We start from the raw sequence: 25,366 nt of genomic DNA, 5'->3' as shown, positions 1-25,366 counted from the left end.
TTGTATTTTTAGTACAGACGCGTTTTCAGCCTGTTGGCCAGGATGAACTGGTTCTCCTGACCTCGTGATCCATCTGCCTCGGCCCCCCAGCGTGCTGGGATTACAGGCGTGGGCCACCGCGCCAGGACTTTTTTTTTTTTTTAGACGGAGTTTCACTCTTGTAGAAATGGCGCGATCTCGGCTCACTGCAACCTCTGCCTCCCGGGTTCAAGCGATTACCCTGCCTCAGCCTTCCGAGTAGCTGGGATTACAGGCATGAACCACCCCGCCCGGCTAATTTGGTATTTTTAGTAGAGACGGGGGTTTCTCCATATTGGTCAGGCTGGTCTCGAACTCCCGACCTCAGGTGATCCGCCTGCCTCGGCCTCCCAAAGTGCTGGGATTACAAGCCACCGCGTCCAGCCAACGTTTTTAATTCTGAAAACTGTGTTTGAATGAGTGTTGGGTTTTTGTTGCTTGGTTTTCTTTGGGGGAAGGCGGTTATGACCTTACACAAGAAATATACATCATAATATGAAAATGCTCATTGGTTCATTAAAGGAACAACATAAAGAATTTCTAACGGAACGGATTAATGGGATGGAAGACATTTACCCACTCTCTAAAAATTGTTCAAATCCCAAAAACTTTTTTTTTTTTTTTCATTTTACAAAATATTTACTTCAAACAGTAGCTGGCATTTTGCATTTAAGAGTTGAACCTGGCCGGGCGCGGTGGCTCAAGCCTGTAATCCCAGCACTTTGGGAGGCCGAGGCGGGCGGATCACGAGGTCAGGAGATCGAGACCATCCTGGCTAACACCGTGTAAACCCCGTCTCTACTAAAAGATACAAAAAAAATTAGCCGGGCGTGATGGCGGGCACCTGTAGTCCCAGCTATTCAGGAGGCTGAGGCAGTAGAATGGCATGAACCCGGGGGGCGGAGCTTGCAGTGAGCAGAGGTCGCGCCGTTGCACTCCAGCCTGGGGCACAGAGCAGGACTCCGTCTCAAAAAAAAAAAAAAAAAAAAAAGAGTTCAGGAATATAAATTTCTAATTATTAGCAATGGAAATGAAAATGAATCAGAAATGACAATAAATATTTCTAAAATTACAAGTCGATGAAAAATGAATTAATTTGCTGTAAATTGGTTAACACAAATCGCTGCAGTGTCATATCTGCTATGTGAAATTTATAAAATAAAAACCAGGGCGGAGAAGGGGAGAGGGAGAGCTCTTTCCAAAGGCCCACCACACAAATTCTAATTCTTAGTTCACAGAGTCAAATAATAATAATGTGTTGTTCTATGACTTCTAGTAATAAAAGTAAATATAAATTTACTCTGCATATTACACGTTTACATTATTCTAGGACTTCTCCTTTAAACTACGATAGTACACACACAAAAACCTTATTTATCTAATTGCCTTTCATTGGCAGATAACAACAAAGATCGTTTACAACATAATCGCTTTCTGATAGGTTTGATCCTCTCTAGTCTTCGTAGAAGGTGGCCAACGTTTCCGTTGTCCCGGCGTCCCTTAGGCACCGCGGAAAACGAAACTGCATCAGGCTCCGCCCCACGGTCTGAGGAGTGAGCCAATCAGGGCACAGCCTGGGTTGATCGCGTGCCGGGTGTCATGGCTGCCTGCAGGTACTGCAGCTCGTGCCTCCGGCTCCGACCCCGGAGCGATGGTCCCTTCCGTCTGCCAGGGCGGGATCGGGCACTCACCCAGTTGCAGGCGCGTGCACTATGGAGTAGCGCAGGGTCTCGAGCTGTGGCCGTGGACTTAGGCAACAGGTAAGGAGTGGCGTGCGTTCCCTGTATTGTCATAAGGCGTCCTGTCCAGCCAGCCTGAGCGTATTCGTCTCCCAGGGTAGAAACCCAGTATCCTAGGTCTATTTAATCTCTCTTTACCCTAAATCTAAATTCCAAATTTCTCTTTCCGGGTTTGGAATGTGACTCCTCGGACCCTCCTTCTTCCCGCGCTATCTCATGCCCTCTGTTGGTGTGTGCCGGGCTTCTTTGCTCCATCCGACTCTGTCCCTCCACCTGACTTGCGATCTCTTTACTTTCCGGGACCACTGGACTCTTAAGTGGGAAACATTCCACCTAGGGATAACGAGTTGACGTGGATGTATCACGTCATCCAATCTAATTGATTGCCTAAAGTGTGGCCACTATGACCCCGGGTTAGGAGGGAAAGGAAAAGTCAGTTTTTTGAACGCCAGTTATAGGATCCTGGCAATCTTTTTAAACCTGTCGTAAAGGTACTATTACCCTCGTTTTGTAGAGGCTCAAAAAAGGTTAGATAACTTTCTAAGAGTCAATTAAAAAGTATTGTGGGACTAGGTGGTTTTTGAATTTCTGTTTCTTGCTTACAAAGCCCGTATTTTTTTAAGGGACCGTTTAAAAAAGAAAAAACGTATGCTTTAATCGTTTTTAGAATAAATGGAATTGCTAATGCAAACTTCATATATCTAAATTTCTTTCTTTTTTTTTTTTTTTTTGAGAAGGAGTCTTGCTCTGTCGCCCAGGCTGGAGTGCAGTGGCCGGATCTCAGCTCACTGCAAGCTCTGCCTCCCAGGTTTACGCCATTCTCCTGCCTCAGCCTCCCAAGTAGCTGGGACTACAGGCGCCCCCCACCTCGCCCGGCTAGTTTTTTGTATTTTTTAGTAGAGACGGGGTTTCACCGTGTTAGCCAGGATGGTCTCGATCTCCTGACCTCGCGATCCGCCCGTCTCGGCCTCCCAAAGTGCTGGGATTACAGGCTTGAGCCACCGCGCCCGGCCTTATCTAAATTTCTTACGTGTACTTTGAAAAAATTTTGACCCCAGTTCATACAAAAAGCAAAAAAATCGTTTTGAATCCAGGTCTCCCACTCTAACTTTGATAAGTAATTCACGTTGAACAAGTTAATTCACCATTTTCTTGTGCAAAGTGTGGAGACTGGATTCCATTAAGGGTCTGCAAACTTTTTCTGTAAAGGACTGGATAATATATATATTAGGCTTTTTGGGGTATACACTGTGTGTATGTGTTTACAAACCCTTTAGAAATGTTTTAAAAAACGGCCCAGCACAGTGGCTCACACCTGTAATTCGAGCACTTTGGGAGGCTGAGGTGGATGGATCACCTGAGGTCAGTAGTTGGAGACCAGCCTGGCCAACATGGTGAAACCCCATCTTTACTAAAAATACAAAAATTAGCTGGGCATGGTGGCAGGCACCTGTAATTCCAGTAACTTGGGAGGCCGAGGCAGGAGAATCGGTTGAACCCAGGAGACAGAGGATGCAGTGGCCGAGATTGTGCCATTGCACTCCAGCCTGGGCGACAAAAGCGAAACTCTGTCTCAAAAATAAATAAATAAATAAAAATAAAAAAACATTTTTAGTTACAGAGTAGTACAGAAATAGGCCATGAGCTGTAGTTTGGTCACCCCTAAACTAGGTTATCTCTAAGGCTCATTCCACTCCCAGCATTCCTTAATTCTGATTTTTGAGGGAAGAGGACATCTTTTCCATTCTTCAAGGACTGCACATGCTTCGAAGAAATGCCCAGAACATTTCATTCAACAGTCACGTACTGTGAGATAGGCACTAGATACTCAAAACAAGATGCAGCTCCTACCCTCCATATTTTCCATAAATAATCTACTTTGACTCTTTCTTTTATTAATCAACCTGTTCTTCTGTAGATAGTTCTCTTTAAACTCGTGTCATGTATTGAAATAACTAGACTCATAAATATCATACTTGCTGGATAAATTCTTTCATTTTTGTCTTGTTTGCCATTGGCAACATTTATTGAGTGACACATTATATATATATATATATTTTTTTTTTTTTTTGAGACGGAGTCTCACGCTGTTGCCCAGGCTGGAGTGCAGTGGCGCGATCTCGGCTCACTGCAAGCTCCGCCTCCCGGGTTCCCGCCATTCTCCTGCCTCAGCCTCCTGAGTAGCTGGGACTACAGGCGCCCGCCACCGCACCCGGCTAATTTTTTGTATTTTTAGTAGAGACGGGGTTTCACTGTGGTCTCGATCTCCTGACCTTGTGATCCGCCCGCCTCGGCCTCCCAAAGTGCTGGGATTACAGGCTTGAGCCACCGCGCCCGGCCACACATTATATTTTTTACCATATGTATTCTTTACTGCATTCTAGAAGATTATATAATTATTGTAGGTGTTTTTCAGATAGTATATTTAATGCTCACGGTAACCTTGGAGGCAGGTGTTTAATTTTCATTTCAGCAGTCTTTTATTGAGGATCTACTATGCATCAAATCACTGAGGATATTCAAAAGAGTATGCCACTGTGGGCAAAATGCTAAGGCAGTAGCCCCATTAATGGAGTAGACCTGTAGCTTTCACAGCTTTTCTTCCCTGTGTTTTGGGCCCACTGTAGTCTAGTTAAAGATCCTCCACTCCCCTTCACAGCGATCACTTAGGTATTCAGAATTCACACTGGTAGACAGAATGCCAGTTCCTGGTAGGTTTTGAGAAGTATTGGTAGCATCTTACTTGGGGTTAAACAAAATTTCAAGATGCCAAATTTACATTTGCCACAGGAAACCATTACTTAATACTGATTTCAGCTATAGGTTGTTGTAGGTCTGTGATACTACACAGTATGACTGGTTTTGAGTATCCCATTCCTTCCATCTACTCCACGTATTAATCCAGCACCAGCCTCCTCTCTGTACCTCATTATTCCCATTAGTCAGAGGACACCCATTTTATTGTAGGCTTTCATCATTATACCATCTGTATTGACTAAGTAGAAACCCAACTAGAACTTATCAAATATTCCCTGATTTAAAAAAAAAACAACTAATATTTCAGAGTCAAGAATTTGGTACTACAAAATCACTATTTATTAACATGTATTAAATGTACATACTTTGTTCTGACTTTCAAACTTAACAAAATGGGTCTAACTGAACAGATGAATATGCTTTTCATTAACTCAGGCTTCTGGCAAAGGTATTTAACAGGTGAAAATATTAAGGGTTGTTCCTTCATCTCTTTGGTATGTGAAGGACAGAATAATCTTATTTGGGGCAGGGCATTGGGCCTGTCTGCATGCTTGTGTTTGGTTTGTGCATTTTCAGCACCAGACTATGAAAGAAGGTTGCTGAAGCTGAGTTCATGTGACAGAGCATCTTCCTCTGTATCTTCAGGGGTCACTGACTTGGTTTCATCTCAAAACACCTTTTGATGAATCTTGAGCTCTTTGACAAGTTTTGCTGGTCTGTTTCAAGACCTCAGTAAGCTCTTTTTGCATTCTCTGCTGAAACTGGGGAATAAGGCTGATAGTGCTGCCTATTTCATGTATATAAGACAGCTTTATTAAGATATAATTCACATACCATATAGTTCATTTAAAGTGTACAACTCGTCTGGGAGCAGTGGCTCATGTCTCTAATCCTAGCACTTTGGGAAGCCAAGGCAGGAGGATTGCTTGAGTTTGAGTCCAGGAATTTGAGACCAGCCTGGGTAACATAATGAGACCTCATCTCTACAAAAAATTTAAAAATTAGGCCAGTATGGTGGTGCACACCTGTATTTCGAGCTACTCAGGAGGCTGAGGTGGGAGGATTGCTTGAGCTTGGGAGGTCAAGGCTGCAGTGAGCTGTGATGGCACCACTGCACTCCAGCCTGGGCAACAGAGCAAGACCCTATCTCAAAATAAATAAATACAGATAAATAAAGTGTATAATTCAATGGATATTAGTATATTCAAAGTTTTGCAGCCATTACCACCATCAATTTTAGAACACTTCTATCACCCTAAAACGAAATTCATTAGTAGTAGTCACTTAGTATTTCTCCCCAGCCCCAGGCAACCACTAATCTACTTTCCATCTCTGTGGATTTGCCTATTATGAACGTTTCTTACGTGGAAACGTAGTCTTTTGTGACTGCCTTCTTTCACTTAACATAATGTTGTCAATGTTTATTCATGTTGTAACATGTATAAGTACTTTGTTCCTTTTTATCACTGAATAATAATCCGTTGTATGAATTATACCACATTTAGCTTATCCATTCATCAGTTGATGGACATTTGGGTTGTTTCCATTTGGGAACTACTATGAATAATGCTACAAGGAACATTCATAACAGGTTGTGATTTTGATTTGCATTTCCCTGCTGATAGTTAATGATATTGAGCATATTTTTATGTCCTTACTGGCCATTTGTATGTCTTCTTTGGAGAGATGTCTGTTCAAGTCCTTTGCCAAGGGTTTTTTTTTTTTTTTTTTTTTTTGAGACGGAGTCTTGCTCTGTTGCCCAGGCTGGACTGCAGTGGCCGGATCTCAGCTCACTGCAAGCTCCGCCTCCCGGGTTTACGCCATTCTCCTGCCTCAGCCTCCCGAGCAGCTGGGACTACAGGCGCCCGCCACCTCGCCTGGCTAGATTTTTGTATTTTTTAGTAGAGACGGGGTTTCACCGTGTTAGCCAGGATGGTCTCGATCTCCTGACCTCATGATCCGCCCGTCTCGGCCTCCCAAAGTGCTGGGATTACAGGCTTGAGCCACCGCGCCCGGCCGCCAAGTGTTTTTTTGTTTGTTTGTTTGTTTGTTTGTTTGAGACGGAGTCTCGCTCTGTCACCCAGGCTGGAGTGCAGTGACCGGATCTCAGCTCACTGCAAGCTCCGCCTCCCGGGTTCACGCCATTCTGGCTCAGCCTCCCGAGTAGCTGGGACTACAGGCACCCGCCACCTCGCCCGGCTAGTTTTTTGTATTTTTTAGTAGAGACAGGGTTTCACCGTGTTAGCCAGGATGGTCTCGATCTCCTGACCTTGTGATCCACCCGTCTCGGCCTCCCAAAGTGCTGGGATTACAGGCTTGAGCCACTGCGCCCAGCCTCTTTGCCAAGTTTTAAAATTCAGTTGTCTTTATTGTTGAATTGTAAGCATTATTTAAATATTCTAGATATTAATACAAGTCCCTTATCAGATACTTGGTTTGCAAATATTTTTCTCTTAATATATGGCACTTCTTTTACTCTTAAAGTTTTAAATTTTTATGAAATCCAACTTACCTATTTTTTCTTTTGTCATTTATGCTTTTGATGTCATATTTAAGACTTTGGCCCAAGTCTCTGAAGATTTACTCCTGTGTTTTGTTTCTAAGACTTTTATCGTTTTAGCTCTTAACGTTTAAGTCCAGGATCCATTTTGAGTTAATTTATGAAGATTCATTCTTTTTTGCATCCGGTTGTTCACTATTGCCTCACAAGACTACTCTTTCCTCATTGAATTGAAGATTATTCTTTCCCCTTCTGTTGAACGTGAAGGTCCTTATAGGCAATATTTAGGAGTTTATATTTTGTCCTAAAAGCATTGGGAGAAATTCTCAAGTGTTTTTTGTTGTTGTTGTTTTGGTACGGAGTCTCACTCTCGCCCAGGCTGGAGTGCATTGGCACAATCTCGGCTCGCTGTAACTTCCCCCTCCTGGGTTTAAGCAACTGTCTTGCCTCAGCCTCCCTAGTAGCTGGGATTATAGACAGGCACCACCATGCCCAGCTAATTTTGATATTTTTAGTAGAGATGGGGTTTCACCATGTTGGCCAGGCTGGTCTTGAACTGCTGACCTCAGGTGATCAGCCTGTGTCAGCCTTTCAAAGTCCTGGGATTACAGTTGGGAGACACCACGCCTGGCTAAAGGATTTTTTTTTTTTTTTTTTGAGACAGAGTCTCGCTCTGCCGCCCAGGCTGGAGTGCAGTGGCGTGATCTTGGCTCACTGCAAGCTCCGCCTCCCGGGTTCACGCCATTCTCCTGCCTCAGCCTCCCGAGTAGCTGGGACTACAGGCGCCCACCACCTCGCCCGGCTAGTTTTTTTGTATTTTTTTTTTAGTAGAGACGGGGTTTCACTGTGTCAGCCAGGATGGTCTCGATCTCCTGACCTCGTGATCCGCCCCTCTCGGCCTCCCAAAGTGCTGGGATTACAGGCTTGAGCCACCGCGCCCGGATTTTTAAGTAGGGAAACAATCCTATTTGTATGTTAAAATGTTACTGTAGTCAACAAGGTGAGAGATGATAAGAGACTGTACTAAGATGGTAAATGGAGCCAGGCACCTTGACTCACACCTGTAATCCCAGCACTTTGGGAGGCCAAGGCGGGAGAATTGCTTGAGGCCGGGAGTTCAAGACCAGCCTAGACAATATAGTGAGATCTCATCCATAACAAAAACTAAAATTAGCCAAGTGTAGTGGTGTGCACCTGTAGTCCCAACTACTCAGGAAGCTGAGTTGGAGGATCGCTTGAGCCCAGGTGTTCAAGGTTACAGTGAGTTGTAATTGTGCCATTGCACTCCAGCCTAGGCAACAGAGCAAGACTCTAAAAAAAAGAAAAGAAAAGAAAAAGAAGATACAAGACACAATGACCCACCACCCACCGTCGCCCCCGCAAAAAAATAATAGATGGTACATGGGAATTAACATTTAGGGAAGCAGTTAACTTCTGAACCTCCAAAATGCTTTCCTGTTCAGATCAATCCTGTGCCTTGGTTTCTGTATTCTTCTTTAAGTCACTCTTAAGTTCCCCTTTTACTTTTGATAATGATCATGGATTCTGCCCCTTTTTGTTGGTGGGGTGGGTGGGAGGGGTTTAGAATCTTCCCTTAGAATCTTTTATTATTTTATACTAAGCAGGAATTGTACAGATAACCTAAGTCTTCTTGTATTGCATTTTTATTTTTAAACAGGAAATTAGAAATATCCTCTGGAAAGCTGGCCAGATTTGCAGATGGCTCTGCTGTAGTACAGGTAAAAAGTCCAGATTTTAAAAATTCATCTTAAAAATGGCTACAGAGACTCATACTAAATGTGTAACTACAACATTGTGTAACTACTTAGAATTTTGATACTGGAAATTAATTCAGATACTACTAAGATAGTTTATACTGTAAGAATCATTCCCGACAACCAGAGTCCAGAGGGCTGCATGTATTAAGTGACTTATTTTTTTCTATTTTTTAAATTTTTATTTTCTGAGATGGACTCTTGCTCTGTCACCAGACTGGAGTGCAGTGGTGCGATTTCGGCTCACTGCAACCTCTGCCTCCCGGGTTCAAGCGATTCTTTTGCCTCAGCCTCCCGAGTAGCTGGGACTACAGGAGTGCACCACCACACCCAGCTAATTTTTTTATTTTTGGTGGAGATGGGGTTTCACCATGTTGGCCAGGATGGTCTCGATCTCTTTTTTTTTTTTTTTTTTTGAGATGGAGTCTCTCTCTGTCGCCCAGGCTGGAGTGCAGTGGTGTGATCTCAGCTCACTGCAACCTCCGCCTCCTGGGTTCACGCCATTCTCCTGCCTCAGCCTCCCAAGCAGCTGGGACCACAGGCGCCCGCCATCACGCCCGGCTAATTTTTTGCGTTTTTAGTAGAGTTGGGATTTCACTGTGCTAGCCAGGATGGTCTCGATCTCTTGACCTCGTGATCCACCCGCCTTGGCCTCCCAAAGTGCTGGGATTACAGGCATGGGCCACCGTGCCTGGCCTCGTCTCGATCTCTTGAACTCGTGATCCACCTGCCTTGCCCTCCCAAAATGCTGGAATTACAAGCGTGAGCGACCGCGCCTGGCCATTTTAAGTGACCTTTAACATCCCTTCCAAACTTGGGCTTCTCTTTTATGCATTAATAAATTCTGTTGTGCTTTTCTAGAGAAAGTGATTTTGGTATTTTCTTCTATAGTAATAATTGGGGAATTTTTCCTTATGTATAGCCACATAAGAAGTAGAGAATACTATTCAATTCGTTGGATATGACTAAATTACCTGGTTTTTTTTTCTTTTTTTTTTTTTGAGACTGAGTCTGGCTCTGTCGCCCAGGCTGGAGTGCAGTGGCTGGATCTCAGCTCACTGCAAGCTCCGCCTCCCGGGTTTACGCCATTCTCCTGCCTCAGCCTCCGGAGTAGCTGGGACCACAGGCGCCCGCCACCTCGCCCGGCTAGTTTTTTGTATTTTTTAGTAGAGACGGGGTTTCACCGTGTTAGCCAGGATGGTCTCGATCTCCTGACCTTGTGATCCGCCCGTCTCAGCCTCCCAAAGTGCTGGGATTACAGGCTTGAGCCACCGCGCCCGGCTAAATTACCTGTTAATCTTGCCTTACCCATAGCTTTTGAAAAGCTCAGAGATCAAGATTGGACTACTTGTGAATAACTATTTTTATTTCATAATCATGTCATAGAATTACATATCTTTTCTTGAGTTTAATTGGAGTAAGGATTTATTCGGTTGCTACTTAGATGCTGATATCTGATTTCAAATGAACTTACCAGTGTTGTTCTTTATGTTTAAGTCAGGTGACACTGCAGTAATGGTCACAGCGGTCAGTAAAACAAAACCTTCGCCTTCCCAGTTTATGCCTTTGGTGGTAAGTTTTTGCTGATTTATCTGAACTGTAATATGGTGTAAGTAAGTGTAGAATGTATAATATTTTTGTCCAGTGTCTAGTGAGTGGAAAATACATGTCTAGTGAGTGGAAAATATGAACTTGCACAACAAAGAATTTTTCCTAGTTTTTTGATGCTGACTCATTAAAAGAGTATAAACTGCTTCATAAGCAAATACTAGGATTAAGCATGCTTTAGAATTTGGAGCGTCCAGGTGCATAAGTTGACAAGAAGATTGGAAGTGCATGACTACTTTGACACTGAATAAGCAATGAATTCATTTCCCTCATAGTTTCCCTTCAGTATGACTCTGCAAGTATAGTCAGCCCTCCATGTCCTTGGGTTCTGCATCCATGGATTCAACCAACCATGAATCGAAAATATTGGGGAAAAAATTGCATCTGTACTGAACACATACAGACTTTTTTTTCTTGTCATTCCCTACAATACGGTATAAAAACTATGTAGCATTTACTTTGTATTAAGGATTATATGTAATCTAGAGATTGATTTAAAGTATATGAGAGGATATACATAGGTTATAAACAAATACTATGGTGTTTTACATCAAGGATTTGAGCATCAATGGATTTTGATATCCGCAAGAGGTCCTAGAACCAATCTCCCAGGGATACCAAGAGACAACTGTATGTTTAGTAATGAGTTCATTTGAATTTTATAGCTCCCTTTTATTATGAAAAGGGGGGCACAATTATATTTAACAGAGTTGATACCCAAAAAAGCAATGTTTGACTTGATCAGAATGAGTATCTGTGGGAAATAGTGAGTCTTCCACTCTTACTGTTGAGTAGAAGACTTTTTTTTTTTTTTTTTTTTTTTTTTAAAGAAACAGGGTCTAGCTCTGTCACCCAGGTTAGAGTTGTTCAGTGGTGTGATCATAGTTCACTGCAGCCTCAAACTCCTGGGCTCAAGCAATCCTCCTACCTCAGCCTTCTGAGTAGCTAGGACTATGGGTGCAGGCCATTGTGCCCAACTAATTTTTCTTTTTTTTATGGGGGGTAGAGACGAGGTCTTTCTGTGTTACCCAGGCAGTTCTAAAACCCCTGGCCTGAAGCGATCCTCCTGCCTTGGCCTCCCAAAATGCTGGGATTACAGGTGTGAGCCACTACACCTGAACATTTTTTTATTTCACTTTGCGGAAACATTTCTATCAACTTTCCTTTCCCCAAAAGATATAAAATGCTAAGTAAGTAACATATTTTCTGCTCTGAGTCTAGACTGTGTTGTTGGCGACCTCAGGAGAATTAGCATTCATATAGTAGTTCTTACAGTATAGTTTGTTTCTACAAAAAGAATTATATGAACTTTTTTTTTTTTTTGCTACTTCAGGTTGACTACAGACAAAAAGCTGCTGCAGCAGGTAGAATTCCCACAAACTATCTGAGAAGAGAGATTGGTACTTCTGATAAAGAAATTCTTACAAGTCGAATAATAGGTAAGATATTAACATAGACGCATCCATCTTCTCTGATATGTCTATATTAGCATCTTTTGCATCTGTGTTCTACAGTATATCTTAAGTTTTCCTTCATAGCATTAACGCCACCTAAGATTATTCACTCTCTCTTCCCTCACTCAAATGTTGGCACTGGGAGAAAAAAGCTTTTGTTTCTTCACTGTTGAATCCCTAGTACCTGTTATACTGCTTAGCACAGAATAGGCATTCAATAAATATTTGTTGACTAAATGAGTAAATTTCTATTGAGCATATGAATTTTATGGTCCATGCCTCTACTCTGTTGAATCTATTCCTTGTACATTTTTTCATGTTCAGAATAGTAATTCCTAAACATTATATTTATCAGCTACTGAAATAATGTCCATAATCTTTCAAATGTTTAACATCCCTACATATTGTGGGATTGTATGTAATTATAGCTCTTCTACCCATAAATTGCTTTTTTTTTGAGACGGAGTCTTGCTCTGTCACCCAGGCTGGAGTGCAATGGCGCAGTCTTGGCTCACTGCAACCTCTGCCTTCCGGGTTCAAGTGATTCTGCTGCCTCAGCCTCCTGGGTAGCTGGGATTATGGGCGCCCACAACCATGCCTGGCTGATTTTTGTATTTTTAGTAGAGACGGGGTTTCTACATGTTACTCAGGCTGGTCTTGAACTCCTGATCTCTTGATCCGCCCACCTCAGCCTCCCAAAGTGCTGGGATTGCAGGCGTGAGCCACTGCGGTCGGCCAGAAATTGCTATTTTAGGTATATTTATATACAGTCTTCAGACAGAAAGTAGCAAGGAAGCATTTTCTTTTGGTCTGCTATTGGTCTTAAGTGTCTTTGCTCTGCTTATATACGTAACTGTTGCCTGTGGAACCAGAATGAAAAATTGCTCCCCAATCTTTATTGTTAATGTACTTCTTCTGTGTTTGTTTTTTGTTGTTAGGGCATGGTATGTAATAGTGGAAGCACTGACATTTATCTGTGTCCCTCTTAATAAATTGGTCCAAGGGGATTTTTCTTGAAAACATATTGAATGGCTATCTATATTAGTTCAAAAGTTTTGAACTGTAAAGCAACTCTGTCAGTACGGTTTAATGTCTTTTTTTTTCTTTTGGCAGATCGTTCAATTAGACCACTCTTTCCAGCTGGCTACTTCTATGATACACAGGTAGGTTCTGCTTTAGGTTTTTTAGTTGCCAGATCAATCAAAAATTACTTAATGAATCTCTGTAATACTTCCTAGACTAAACATTAGAAAGAACATAAGAATTTTTTATGATACTGTTATATTTTACAGTAAGTTTTTGAAAAAAGATAGTACTTTTTTTTTTTTTTTTTTTTTTTTAAGACCGAGTCTCACTGTGTCACCCAGGGTAGAGTGCAATGGCACGATCTCAGCTCACTGCAACCTCTGCCTCCCAGGTTCAAGTGATTCTCCTGCCTCAGCCTCCTGAGTAGCTGGGATTACAGGCACGCACCACCACACCTGGCTAATTTTTGTATTTTTAGTAGAGACCAGTTTTCACCATGTTGGTCAGGCTGGTCTCGAGCTCCTGACCTCGTGATCCGCCCCCCTCGGCTTCCCAAAGTGCTAGGATTGCAGGCATGAGCCACTGTGCCCGGCCAAAAGATAGTACTTTTACAAAGCTAACATTTATTCAGTGTCTATTTGAGTTGACACCTGAATTATGAGTAGGAGTTAGCCAACCAAGGTGTGTCAGGGAAGCATTGAAAGTCCAGAGGCAGGAAAGAAATTAGTGAGTTTAAAAAGAAGATCAGGGTGACTAGAGTGAGTAGAGACCAGATCAGGCTGGGAATAGGACAACCAACATAGCTAATTTTTATTACCTAATTTTATTGCTGGATCCTCTGAACCTCTACTTTATTATATGTTAATACTTTCTGAATAATATTTTCTTTCAGGGTAATGACACGTATACTTAAGTAACCATTTTATTCATTTGAAATAAATAAATACACCTTGTAAATATGCCTTTGCAAGAATATCACAGCCTTAACCTCAGGAAGTTTTGTTTTTTGTTTTTTTTGAGTCAGGGCCTCTGTTGCCCAGGCTAGGGTACAGTTGGCATGGTTATAACTCACTGCAGCCTCAAACTCCTGAGCCCAAGTGATCCTCCCCACTTAGCCTTCTAAGTAGCTGGGACTACAGGCACAAACCACCATACCCAGCTAAGTTTTTTTTTTTTTTTTGTAGAGGGGGGTTTCACTATATAAGCCAGGCTAGTCTCAAACTCCTGCTTTCAAGCAATCCTCTTGCCTCAGCCTCCCAAACTACTGGTATTACAGCTATGAGCCAGCACACCCAGTCAGAGAAGTTTTTTTCTTAAGTGCATGACATGGGCACATTATTGCAGTATAAAGTTTGTTTCATCTATGCTTATAAACAGAACTTTTTTTTTTTTTTTTGGAGACGGAATCTCTCGCTGTCACCCAGGCTGGAGTGCAATGGCGCGATCTCGGCTCACTGCAATCTCCGCCTCCCAGGTTCAAACAATTCTCCCTGCCTCAGCCTCCTGAGTAGCTGGGATTACAGGTGCCCGCCACCACACCCAGCTAATTTTTTTGTATTTTTAATAGAAATGGGGTTTTGCCATGTTGGCCAGACTGGTCTTGAACTCCTGACCTCAAGTGATCCCCTGCCTCAGCCTCCTAAAGTGCTGGTATTACAGGTGTGAGCCACCGCACCCTGCTCAACAGAATTTTTTTTCTTTTTTTTTTTTTTTTTTTTGTTTGTTTGTTTTTTGAGACGGAGTCTCGCTCTGTCGCCCAGGCTGGAGTGCAGTGGCGCGATCTCGGCTCACTGCAAGCTCCGCCTCCTGGGTTTACGCCATTCTCCTGCCTCAGCCTCCTGAGTAGCTGGGACTACAGGCGTCCGCCACCGCGCCCGGCTAATTTTTTGTATTTTTAGTAGAGACGGGGTTTCACTGTGGTCTCGATCTCCTGACCTTGTGATCCGCCCGCCTCGGCCTCCCAAAGTGCTGGGATTACAGGCGTGAGCCACCGCGCCCGGCCTTCTTTTTTTTTTGAGACAGAGTTTTGCTTTTGTTGCCCAGGCTGGTGTCCAGTGGCACGGTCTCAGCTCACTGAAACCTCTGCCTCCAGGTTCAAGTGATTCTCCCGCCTCAGCCTCCCTAGTAGCTGGAACTATAGGCGTGCCCTACCACGCATGGCTAATTTTTGTATCTTTAGTAGAGACGGGGTTTTGCCATGTTGGCCAGGCTGGTCTTGAACTCCCAACCTCAGGTGATCCGCCCACCTCGGCCTCCCAAAGTGCTGAGTTTACAGGCATGAGCCACCATGTCTGGCCTAGAAAATATTTTTATATGATAGAAAGAGCTAACATTTACTGAATACTTGCAACATGTGAGGACTGTGATAAGTGCTTTACCTACAGTATTTCTCTAATCCTCGTAGGCACCCTTTGGGAAGATGCCATTATTTATCCCATTTATTTATTTATTTAGTAACGGAGTCTCACTCTGGCATCCAGGCTGGAGTGCAATGGCGCGATCTCAGCTCACTACAACCTCTACCTCCTGGGTTCAAGAGATTCTTCTGCCTCAGCTGGGACTACAGGCACTGGCCGCTACACCTGGCTAATTTTTGTCTTTTTAGTAGCAACAGGGTTTCACCATTTTGATCAGACTAGTCTCAAACTCCTGACCTCAGGTGATCTGCCCTCCTCAGCCTCCCAAAGTGCTGAGATTACAGGCGTGAGCCACCACGCCTGGCCTATTTTTCCCTTTCAAAGATGAGAAAGCTTTTCGGGTTTAATTTAAGTAATTTATCCAATGTCAAGCATTTAGTTAAATGATAGCCAAAATTAAGAGGTTTGGCTACAAAGCCCCTGCTTTTAGCCATATAGTGCTCTTGTATTTTAGGCCAGGATGTTAACCTAAATGATAACCCTTCCAAATCAAACAGATTATTTTAAGTGATTCAAATTTTTTCCCTTTTACCAGGTTCTGTGTAATCTGTTAGCAGTAGATGGTGTTAATGAGCCTGATGTCCTAGCAATTAATGGCGGTAAGTATAAAAGTAGAGATGAAAAGTTATCAGTGTTGATTTTTTTTAAAGCAATGAAATTTTAATTTCAGCCCTTATTTTTCTCCATTTTTAAGCTTCCGTGGCCCTGTCATTATCAGATATTCCTTGGAATGGACCTGTTGGTAAGTTAGGATTTAAAAATAAGAAATCGTATGTATATTTTTTTTCAGTAAGTAGTAGCGACCATGAATTGAACTAGATGACATTCTAAGTCTCCTTTCAGGTCTTTCAGATATTTTCATCCTTGTCGTGGGTTCTGTTTCTAATAGCAGTATGTTATGGTGTTATAGATTTTATGTCCCTAGATATTTTGACTTCATAATTGCCTCTTTCCGTTAGAGGACTTCTTTTTTTCTTTTTTTTTTTAACTGAGAAATTATCAGAGTATATACTCCTTCAGGATAAAATTAATGTAACTTATGGCTGTTACAAGTCATAATCATGCAATATAAAAATGGCTCATTGAGTAAATAATTATCAAGTGTCCTAGGCAGACCAGGCCCTAGCAATACAACAATGAAAGATGCAGTTATTGCTTTCAGCATAAAGAAGACAGATAATTATTTATAATCAGTGGTATTATAAAAACATAGTTAAAGTGCTAAGAATATGATAGAGAAGAGCAGGTTTGATTTTGTGTGGTCAAGTTGTCAAGGAGGGCTCGTCAGAGTAGTCATTGTGTAAGCTGAACCTTAGTAGGGTCTGGTGTTAAGCATTTGCCTTAGGGAGAATACTCTCTAGACCAGGGGACAAACATAAGCATAATCCCAGAGGTGTGGAAGAAGTGGTATATTTGACCAATTCAGAGTAGTCCATGAGGCCAGAAGGTAGGGTGGGGTAGGATGTTCTGTGGGTCTTAAATACCGTGTTAGAAACATGGATTTTATTCTGTGGTCACAATCAAAGATGGGGTTGAAGCCATCACTGGAATAATGTCTTGAAAACTGGGAATTTCCATTAAACAGTTGCCAATGTTCTAATACATTTTAGGGGCAGTACGAATAGGAATGATTGATGGAGAATATGTTGTTAACCCAACAAGAAAAGAAATGTCTTCCAGTACTTTAAATTTAGTGGTTGCTGGGGCACCTAAAAGTCAGATTGGTAAGTTGTTTAAATACCTCATTTGTTCTGGATTTTACTGACAAGTTCTTTCTTCTTAAACTAAATTTAAACTCTTTGTGTGTATGTTTTGTCGGTAGCCATAAAAATTTTGGTTATGTTTTATCTCTGTCCTATTTTTGTAGTGCTCTTGCTTCATATCAAATGATACCTAAAATTACAGGATTTTACTCAATTTTATTTAAAATATACAGAAGTATTTACCAAGACCATTTCAGTAATTATTTTTAGACTAATATTTTGTCTAAGAATAATTTCTATTTTTATTTATTTTTTTTTGAGACGGAGTCTCGCTCTGTCGCCCAGGCTGGAGTGCAGTGGACAGATCTCAGCTCACTGCAAGCTCCGCCTCCTGGGTTTACGCCATTCTCCTGCCTCAGCCTCCCAAGTAGCTGGGACTACAGACGCCCGCCACCTCACCTGGCTAGTTTTTTGTATCTTTTTTAGTAGAGACGGGGTTTCACCGTGTTAGCCAGGATGGTCTCGATCTCCTGACCTCGTGATCCGCCCGTCTTGGCCTCCCAGAGTGCTGGGATTACAGGCTTGAGCCACCGCGCCCGGCCAATTTCAGTAATTATGTTTAGACTAATAAGTTATTAGTCTAAATAACTTAGTTTAAAAATAGAAGTTCTAAGTCTGGTAGTAACCATTTTATTAGTTTAAATATTATAATTTAGCTATTTCTAAGTCTGCTTGGTATCCTCTTGAGAAGTGACCCATTTCTACTAGGTGGAAAACGAGTAATAAAATAGAAGAAATGCATTGACCATGGGCCATTTTCACATCCTCCTTGTAACAGAAATGCCATACTTGCACGAATGAAAATCAAGTCCTTGTTCTGTGGAAGGAAAATGGACTTTAGCAGTCAGAATGACCTGGATTTGAAACCTGTCTCTGCCACTATAATCGTGTGATCTTGGACAAATTATTTAAGGGCTTTTGTTGTTGGTTTATTCTACCATGTGATATTTGATGTGTGGGACTTTTTGACAATGTTCTGATGTGGGAACATTTTGATGAAACAAACTATTCAACTATTACTGCTTTTTTGTACAAGTAATATGTGAAACATCTCATTTCCAGCTTCTGCTTCTGGTATGTTAGCCAGTGATAAAGTTAAAACTAGGTTCTATAAGAAAGAAAAATCCCCATGTATTAGTTGGGGGTTGTGTTGTCGAACAAAATAAGACTTAAACAGGATGGAAATGTTGTATTTCTCTCAGGTAAAAGAAATTCAGAGGTGGTAAATCTAAGACAGTGATAGTGGTTCCATGACATCTTAAGAAATCTAGATTGCTTTTAGCTTTCTCCTCTGTTATCCTCAAGATGTGGCCTCATCTTCATGCTTATTAACTGGCATGAAGAGCTCTGGCCAACGTATCTGACTTATAGGCAGGAGGAAGAAAAAAGAAGGGAATAGCAAAAAGGTGTGTGGCAGTTGAGTGAGTCAACCTGCGTTTTAAGCAGCTTTCCCAGAAATCCCCACACAGCAGTTTCTACTTACATCTCATTGAGCAGAACTGTGGCACATGACTATACCCTCGACTGCAAGGAAGGCAAGGAAATGATTTTTGTATTCTGCCTCCGGAAGGTGGGATTCGTACTGTGGGTAACTGTCAAAATGTAGAGAGGATATTCCAAAGAATGAGGAAACTGTGAATAATAGATGATGTCTACTTCATGTTTGAGCATCTCGGAGCCTTGAGCAAAGTATTGGTTTCCTGTTCATCTGCATCTGAATTTTTTGCTGAAAGTTACAGTGTTCGTTTATTCTCTATTAGTAAACTAGTCTGGTTACTTTACCGGGAGGGTAGTTATGAAGATAGGAGTCAAGGTTTGCAAAGTGCCCAGCATGTTACTGGTACCTAATAAGCATACAGTTAATACTTGCTATTATCATTAAGACACGGAAATAAACCTGTTGCTAATTGGTCATATAGCCGCTATCTGCCTTAGAGTTTGAACTCTTCTAATTGTAAGTAGACATTAGAGGAATGGACTAATTCACAATTTTTTTTTTTTTTTGAGACCGAGTCTCGCTCTGTCTCCCAGGGTAGAGGAGTGCAGCAGTGCAGTCTCAGCTCACTGCAACCTCTGCCTCCCAAGTTCAATTGATTCTCCTGCCCAGTCTCCCAAGTAGCTGGGATTATAGGCATGCGCCGCCACGCCCAGCTAATTTTTGTATTTTTAGTAGAGACGGGATTTTGCCATGTTGGCTAGGCTGGTCTTGAATTTCTGGCCTCAAGCGATCCACCTGCTTCGGCCTCCAAAAGTGCTAGGATTACAGGCATGAGCCACTGCACCCAGCAGAACCAAGGAATCTTTGCTGCACATATGGCATGCCATAGAAACCCCATAGGCAGACTTCCAGCTGGCTCTTCTCACCTGTTGCTCTCAGGAGGGAAGAATGAGACTCTAGAGACTGCATAAATTTCAGAGAGTAGTCTTGGGTAGAGGGAGACTGAGAGTAATTCAGAACCAACCTGTAAGGAGATGGTTTTTAGGAATTACCAGCCTCCAGTTTATGACTTTTGTATCACTATTTCCATGCAGCTATTTAACCAGCTCTCTACATTCATAAAGATGCATCAAATATGCATTTTAACCCCTTGTTTACCTGTTAAAGTTAACATCGGGTCCAAGTGAAATACCATCATCATGGAACTTTTGCGATACAAAAATACAAAAAAGTAATTGCTACTATTTCGTTATTAAAATATTTAGTCGTCCAAATCTTTTTTTTTTTTTTTTTTTTTTTTTTTTTGGAAACCAAGTGTCTCTCTGTTGCCCAGGCTGGAGTGCAGTAGCACGATCTCGGCTCAGTGCAACCTCTGCCTCCCAGGTTCAAGTGATTCTTTTGACCCAGCCTCCTGAGTAGCTGGGATTACAGGCGTGCACCACCACACCTGGCCAATTTTTGTATTTTTAGTAGAGACAGGGTTTCACCATGTTTGCCAGGCTGGTCTTGAACTCCTGACCTCAGGTGATCTACCCACCTTGGCCTCCCAAAGTGCTGGGATTGCAGGCTTGAGCCACCACTCCTGGGCAGTCATCCAGATCTTTAAAGTATAATCTTATAGGGCAAGAATAATTACTCCATGCTGTCAGCTGCTGGATTACTTCAACACCAACATTCTGAACAGTGCCATTTAGATGCTTGTTTTCAACTGGTATATTTAATATCACTAATATTTCTGTGTGAGAGAAGATATAAGTCAGGAAAAAGTATACCAATAACATGTTTTTTTGTTTTTTTTTTGTTTTGTTTTGTTTTGTTTTTTTTGAGACGGAGTCTCGCTCTGTCACCCAGGCTGGAGTGCAGTGGCCGGATCTCAGCTCACTGCAAGCTCCGCCTCCCGGGTTCACGCCATTCTCCTGCCTTAGCCTCCCGAGTAGCTGGGACTACAGGCGCCTGCCACCTCGCCCGGCTAAGTTTTTGTATTTTTAGTAGAGACGGGGTTTCACTGTGTTACCCAGGATGGTCTCGATCTCCTGACCTCGTGATCCGCCCGTCTCGGCCTCCCAAAGTGCTGGGATTACAGGCTTGAGCCACCGCGCCCGGCCAACATGTTTTTAGAAAAGATTTTGTGTCTAGAATTTATAGCTTCAGCTAATCTCAAAACTGCATCTTCAACTGCTAAAATGGTTGACAGTTTATAGCAATCTTTGTTTTCGTTTTGTTTTTAGTTGAGATGGAGTCTTACTCTGTTGCCCAGGCTGGAGTGCAGTGGTGCGATCTGGGCTCACTGCAACCTCCACCTCTGGGTTCAAGTGATTCTCTTGCCTTGGCCTCACAAGTAGCTGAGACTACAGGCGCGTGCCACCACACCTGGCTAATTTTTTTATTTTTAGTAGAGATAGGGTTTCACCTGTTGGCCAGGCTGGTCTCAAACTCCTGACCTCAGGTGATCCACCTGCCTCGGCCTCCCAAAGTACTGGAATTACAGGCGTGAGCTACCATGCCAGGCCTATAGCAATCATTTTGACAAGCTTTTATGTTTAATTTTTTAGCATCCGTGGCAGTGTTGTCCAGTAGAACTCTCTGCAGTGAAGGGAATGTTTTATATCTGATCATGTGGCTACTTAGCACTTCAGATGTGGCTAGAGTAACTGAGGAACCAAAATTTTAATTTTGTCTAATTTTAAGTCATTTAAATGCAAATAGGCATATGTGGCTAGTAGTTACCATATTGGACAGCACAGCTCTATAGACTCAACTGTAAGGAGTGTTCTTCCTTCCTTCCTTCCTTCCTTCCTTCCTTCCTTCCTTCCTTCCTTCCTTCCTTCCTTCCTTTCTTTTTTTTTTTTTTTTTTTAGACAGAGTCTCACTCTGTCTCCAAGCTGTAATGCAATGGTGTGATTATGTGTCACTACAGCCTCAAACTCTTGGGTTCAAACGATCCTCTGTCCTCAGCCTCCTGAGTAGCTGGGAATCCAGGCACATGTCACCACACCTGGCTAAAGGAATTTTCTTATAAAATATTTTTTAAAAGGAATTGCATTAAAGTTTAATGAGTGAAAACAAAATATATTTTGAGGGGAGGTATCCATTTTTCTTTTCTTTTTTTTTTTTTTTGAGAGTCTCGCTCTGTTGCCCAGGCTGGAATGCAGTGGTGCGATCTTGGCTCACTGCAAGCTCTGCCTCCCGGGTTTACACCATTCTCCTACCTCAGCCTCCCGAGTAGCTGGGACTACAGGCGCCCGCCACCTACCTGGCTAGTTTTTTGTGTTTTTTAGTAGAGACGGGATTTCACCATGTTAGCCAGGATGGTCTCGATCTCCTGACCTCGTAATCCGCCCGTCTTGGCCTCCCAAAGTGCTGGGATTACAGGCGTGAGCCACCGTGCCCAGCCCCATTTTTCTTTGTCATATTCTTTTTTTTTTAATTTTATCATTATTTTTATTGGATATAGCATCTCACTATATTGCCCAGGCTATTCTTCTGGCCTCAAGTAATCCTCCTGTCTTGGCACTGGAATTACAAGCATGAGCCCCATGTCTAGCCATATATATATATATTTTTTAATCTGATTCTCAACTATTCTCACTCTGTTGTCCAGACTAGAGTATGAGTATAGTGGCATAATCATGGGTCACTGTACCCTCAAACTGCTGGGCTCAAGCGATCATCCTGCCTCAGCCTCTAGAAAAATAGCTAGGATTACAGGCACACCACCACGGCTGAGTTTTTTATCTTCTAGTTGTTGTTTTTTTAGGACAGGACTTTGCTGTGTTGCTAAGCCTGATCGCAGACTCCTGGCCTCAAATAATCCTCCCACCTTGGCCTCCCAAAGTACTGGGACAATAGGCGTAAGCCATCATACCTGGCCACATATTTTATTTTTAAAAGCAATTTATTGAGATATAATTTATACCCATTAAATGAATTTTTAAAAATCTCCTGTTTAATTCTGTCAAAGTGAGAGGATATCCTGGAAATACAGATGAGAAAAAGAATATAGCCATCTTAGTATCATGTTATCATAGGAAATTTCTTCAGGCCTGGTGCAAAATATGGAAACCTTATTTCCCTTTACTCTCTCCCATTTGGAATGCAATTGTTTTCATTTTCTTCTACGGTTAGAACCATGTCAGGCAGCGTTAAAAATTTTTGCTTTTACTTCAAATGTCAACATAATTTAGAAAACTCAAGAGGGAAAGAAAAACTTATTGCTCTGTATTTACTCTTTTTCTCTCTTATTTATTTATTGATTTATTTTGAGATGGAGCCTTGTTCTGTCGCCCAGGCTAGAGTGCAGTGGTGTGATCTCGGCTCACTGCAACCTGTACCTCCTGTGTTCAAACGATTCTCATGCCTCAGCCTCCTGAGTATCTGGGATTACAGGCACCCACCACCACGCCTGGCTAATTTTTTTTGTATTTTTAGTACAGACAGAGTTTCACTATGTTGGCCATGCTGGTCTCGAGCTCCTGACCTCAGGTGATCTGCCCACCTTAGCCTCCCAAAGTGCTGGGATTACAGGTGTGAGCCACCATGCCCAACCTCTATGTTTATTCTTAGTTTGCATACTGATTTTCTTTCCTTTCTAACAGTCCACGATTTCTTCTCTTATTTTTTCATTTCTGTTTGGCAACAAATTTTTTTATTTCTCCTTTATTTGAGAGTCTTGACTTCCCCTTCCTTCCTTAGTATTTTCACTGGGTGTAGGATTCTGGGTTGACAGTTCTTTTCTTTCAGCACCTGAAAAATACCGTGCCACTTCCTTTTGGCCTGCATGGTTTCTGATGGTAAATCTGCTATTATTTGAATTGCTTTTCCCCTAGAGGTAAGGTGTCATTTTTCTCTGGCTGGTTTCAAGTTTTCGTCTTTTTTTTTCAGAAGTCTGATTATGATGTTTCTTGGCTTGGCTTTTTTGAGGATTACCCAGTTGAGAGTTTACTTTGAATCTGTAGGTTTGTGTCTGTCAAATTTGGGGAGTTTTCAGCAATTATTTTTTCTAGTACTTTTTTAGCCCTGACCTCTTTCTCCTATTCTTCCATGATTCTGATAACACAAATATTAGCTCCTTTCATGAGTCTACTTCCGTTGGCTGATGGAATTCCAACATATAAAGCACATTGAGAGGGTGGAGGCATTCATTCTATTATAAATTGAACCTAGAAACCTTAGAAGTAATGAGTTAGATAATAAATCTTAATGACAACAGGATGTGGTTAAATATATAAAATATGTTGATAACTATGCATTTGCCTGATCTTTGACTTTGTACAAGTTGAGAGACACCAGAACTGACACACAAGTAGGCAGGAGGCTAGTCAGCCTCCTGGAATGCAAAACTGAAACTGAATAGTAGATTTTAGAAGCCTAACTTCTACCTGCATTACACAGGAGTTTAATTGTTATAAAAGCTATCTGTTTATGATGGTCATTACAGTCCTTTAGTTGGCTTACTTGAAACAGGATCACTGCAAAGATTTCCCCATCTGTGCAAGAATTAGACGATGTGACAATTAATTATTAAACAGGAAATATTTATTAGATTCCTATTGTGTTGCATATTTTTACATTTTATTTAAAATATGTATTGCCAGGCGCGGTGGCTCACGCCTGTAATCCCAGCACTTTGGGAGGCCGAGGCGGGTGGTTCACAAGGTCAGGAGATCGAGACCATCCTGGCTAACGTGGTGAAACCCCATCTCTAACTAAAAATACAAAAAATTAGCTGGGCGTGGTCACGGGCACCTGTAGTCCCAGCTACTCGGGAGGCTGAGGCAGGAGAATGGCATGAATCCGGGAGGCAGAGCTGGCAGTGAGCCGAGATCACGCCACTGCACTCCATCCTGGGCGACAGAGCAAGACTCCGTTTCAAAAAAAAAAAAAAAAGTATTAAGAACAAAAGCACTTGTATACTTTAAAAGATTTAATTTTTATCTTATGTGACATAGCTCAATATCTTATTTTTTAAATATATACATAATTTATTTTTTTTCTTCTGTTTCATTTTTTATGGGAAATCCCTCCTTAAACTTAAGGAGAATATAAACCTAAATACGAATATCAAGGTGTCTTTATTCATTTACTGCTGCTTACCTTTTGGAAGTATGTTGATTCTGAGGAAAGAAATCAAGGTGGATCTATCACTAAGAAGTAAAATTGATCCACAATATTTATGTCATGTCATGGTATTTGAAACTGTTATATTACTAAGAACTTTGATGGCAGTCATTTTTTTTTTCTTTTTCCTTTAAATAGTCATGTTGGAAGCCTCTGCAGAGAACATTTTACAGCAGGACTTTTGCCATGCTATCAAAGTGGGAGTGAAATATACCCAGCAAATAATTCAAGGCATTCAGCAGTTGGTAAAAGAAATTGGTGTTACCAAGAGGACGCCTCAGAAGTTATTTACCCCTTTGCCAGAGATTGTGAAACATACTCATAAGTAAGAACATCTGTGCAAATGAAAATATGAAATTGTCATCAGATTTAATTTCCTCGTGGGAGAGAAACTTCCCATGGAAGCACTGCCCATCCATTACTTCGTAAATAGCACTTTTCTGTTTTAAGAGTCATTCTCATATATCTGTTTACTCCCTTAAAAAGGATAAGCCCACATCACACTTGTAAGGCCTAACTTTGAATCTCAAACGAAAGAGGGTGTTTATTGGTCAAGATTCAGGTGATCACCACATCTCTCCATGTCTGGGAAAAAGAAAATAAATAAGATACTTGAATATCTAAGGAAGCTGTTGGAATTCTCAAAGAGAAATCAGATGTAATCACTGTTACATGCCCAGTGCTTAGAACATTAGGCAGACACTCAGTAAATGTAAATGAATCACTGATAAATTATTTTATTTGAAAAAATTGA

The 25,366-nt window shown here is 41.8% G+C and overlaps 1 protein-coding gene across 3 annotated transcripts in view; it reads left to right on the top strand.

Annotated features, from left to right (window-relative positions):
• Positions 1–1,457: 1,457 nt before the first annotated feature.
• The window catches only part of LOC105465059 (polyribonucleotide nucleotidyltransferase 1), a 61,991-nt gene continuing 38,082 nt past the window's right edge, over positions 1,458–25,366 (top strand). The window contains exons 1-9 of one of the 3 annotated variants that reach the window (XM_071076723.1): positions 1,458–1,778; positions 8,693–8,753; positions 10,287–10,361; positions 11,731–11,836; positions 12,965–13,014; positions 15,830–15,893; positions 15,989–16,036; positions 16,905–17,018; positions 24,751–24,937. In XM_071076723.1, coding sequence (XP_070932824.1) covers positions 1,618–1,778; positions 8,693–8,753; positions 10,287–10,361; positions 11,731–11,836; positions 12,965–13,014; positions 15,830–15,893; positions 15,989–16,036; positions 16,905–17,018; positions 24,751–24,937 — 866 coding nt within the window. In that variant the 5' untranslated portion in view covers positions 1,458–1,617. Of the gene's footprint in view, positions 1,779–8,692; positions 8,754–10,286; positions 10,362–11,730; positions 11,837–12,964; positions 13,015–15,829; positions 15,894–15,988; positions 16,037–16,904; positions 17,019–24,750; positions 24,938–25,366 lie in introns of those variants that run through there. The other 2 variants (XM_071076724.1, XM_011713290.3) reach the window with 2 other exon arrangements.

The sequence above is a fragment of the Macaca nemestrina genome, chromosome 13 (genome assembly GCF_043159975.1).
Source record: "Macaca nemestrina isolate mMacNem1 chromosome 13, mMacNem.hap1, whole genome shotgun sequence".
In the NCBI taxonomy this organism is placed as follows: Eukaryota; Metazoa; Chordata; class Mammalia; order Primates; family Cercopithecidae; genus Macaca; species Macaca nemestrina.
This window is presented reverse-complemented; position numbering and strand designations above follow the sequence as displayed.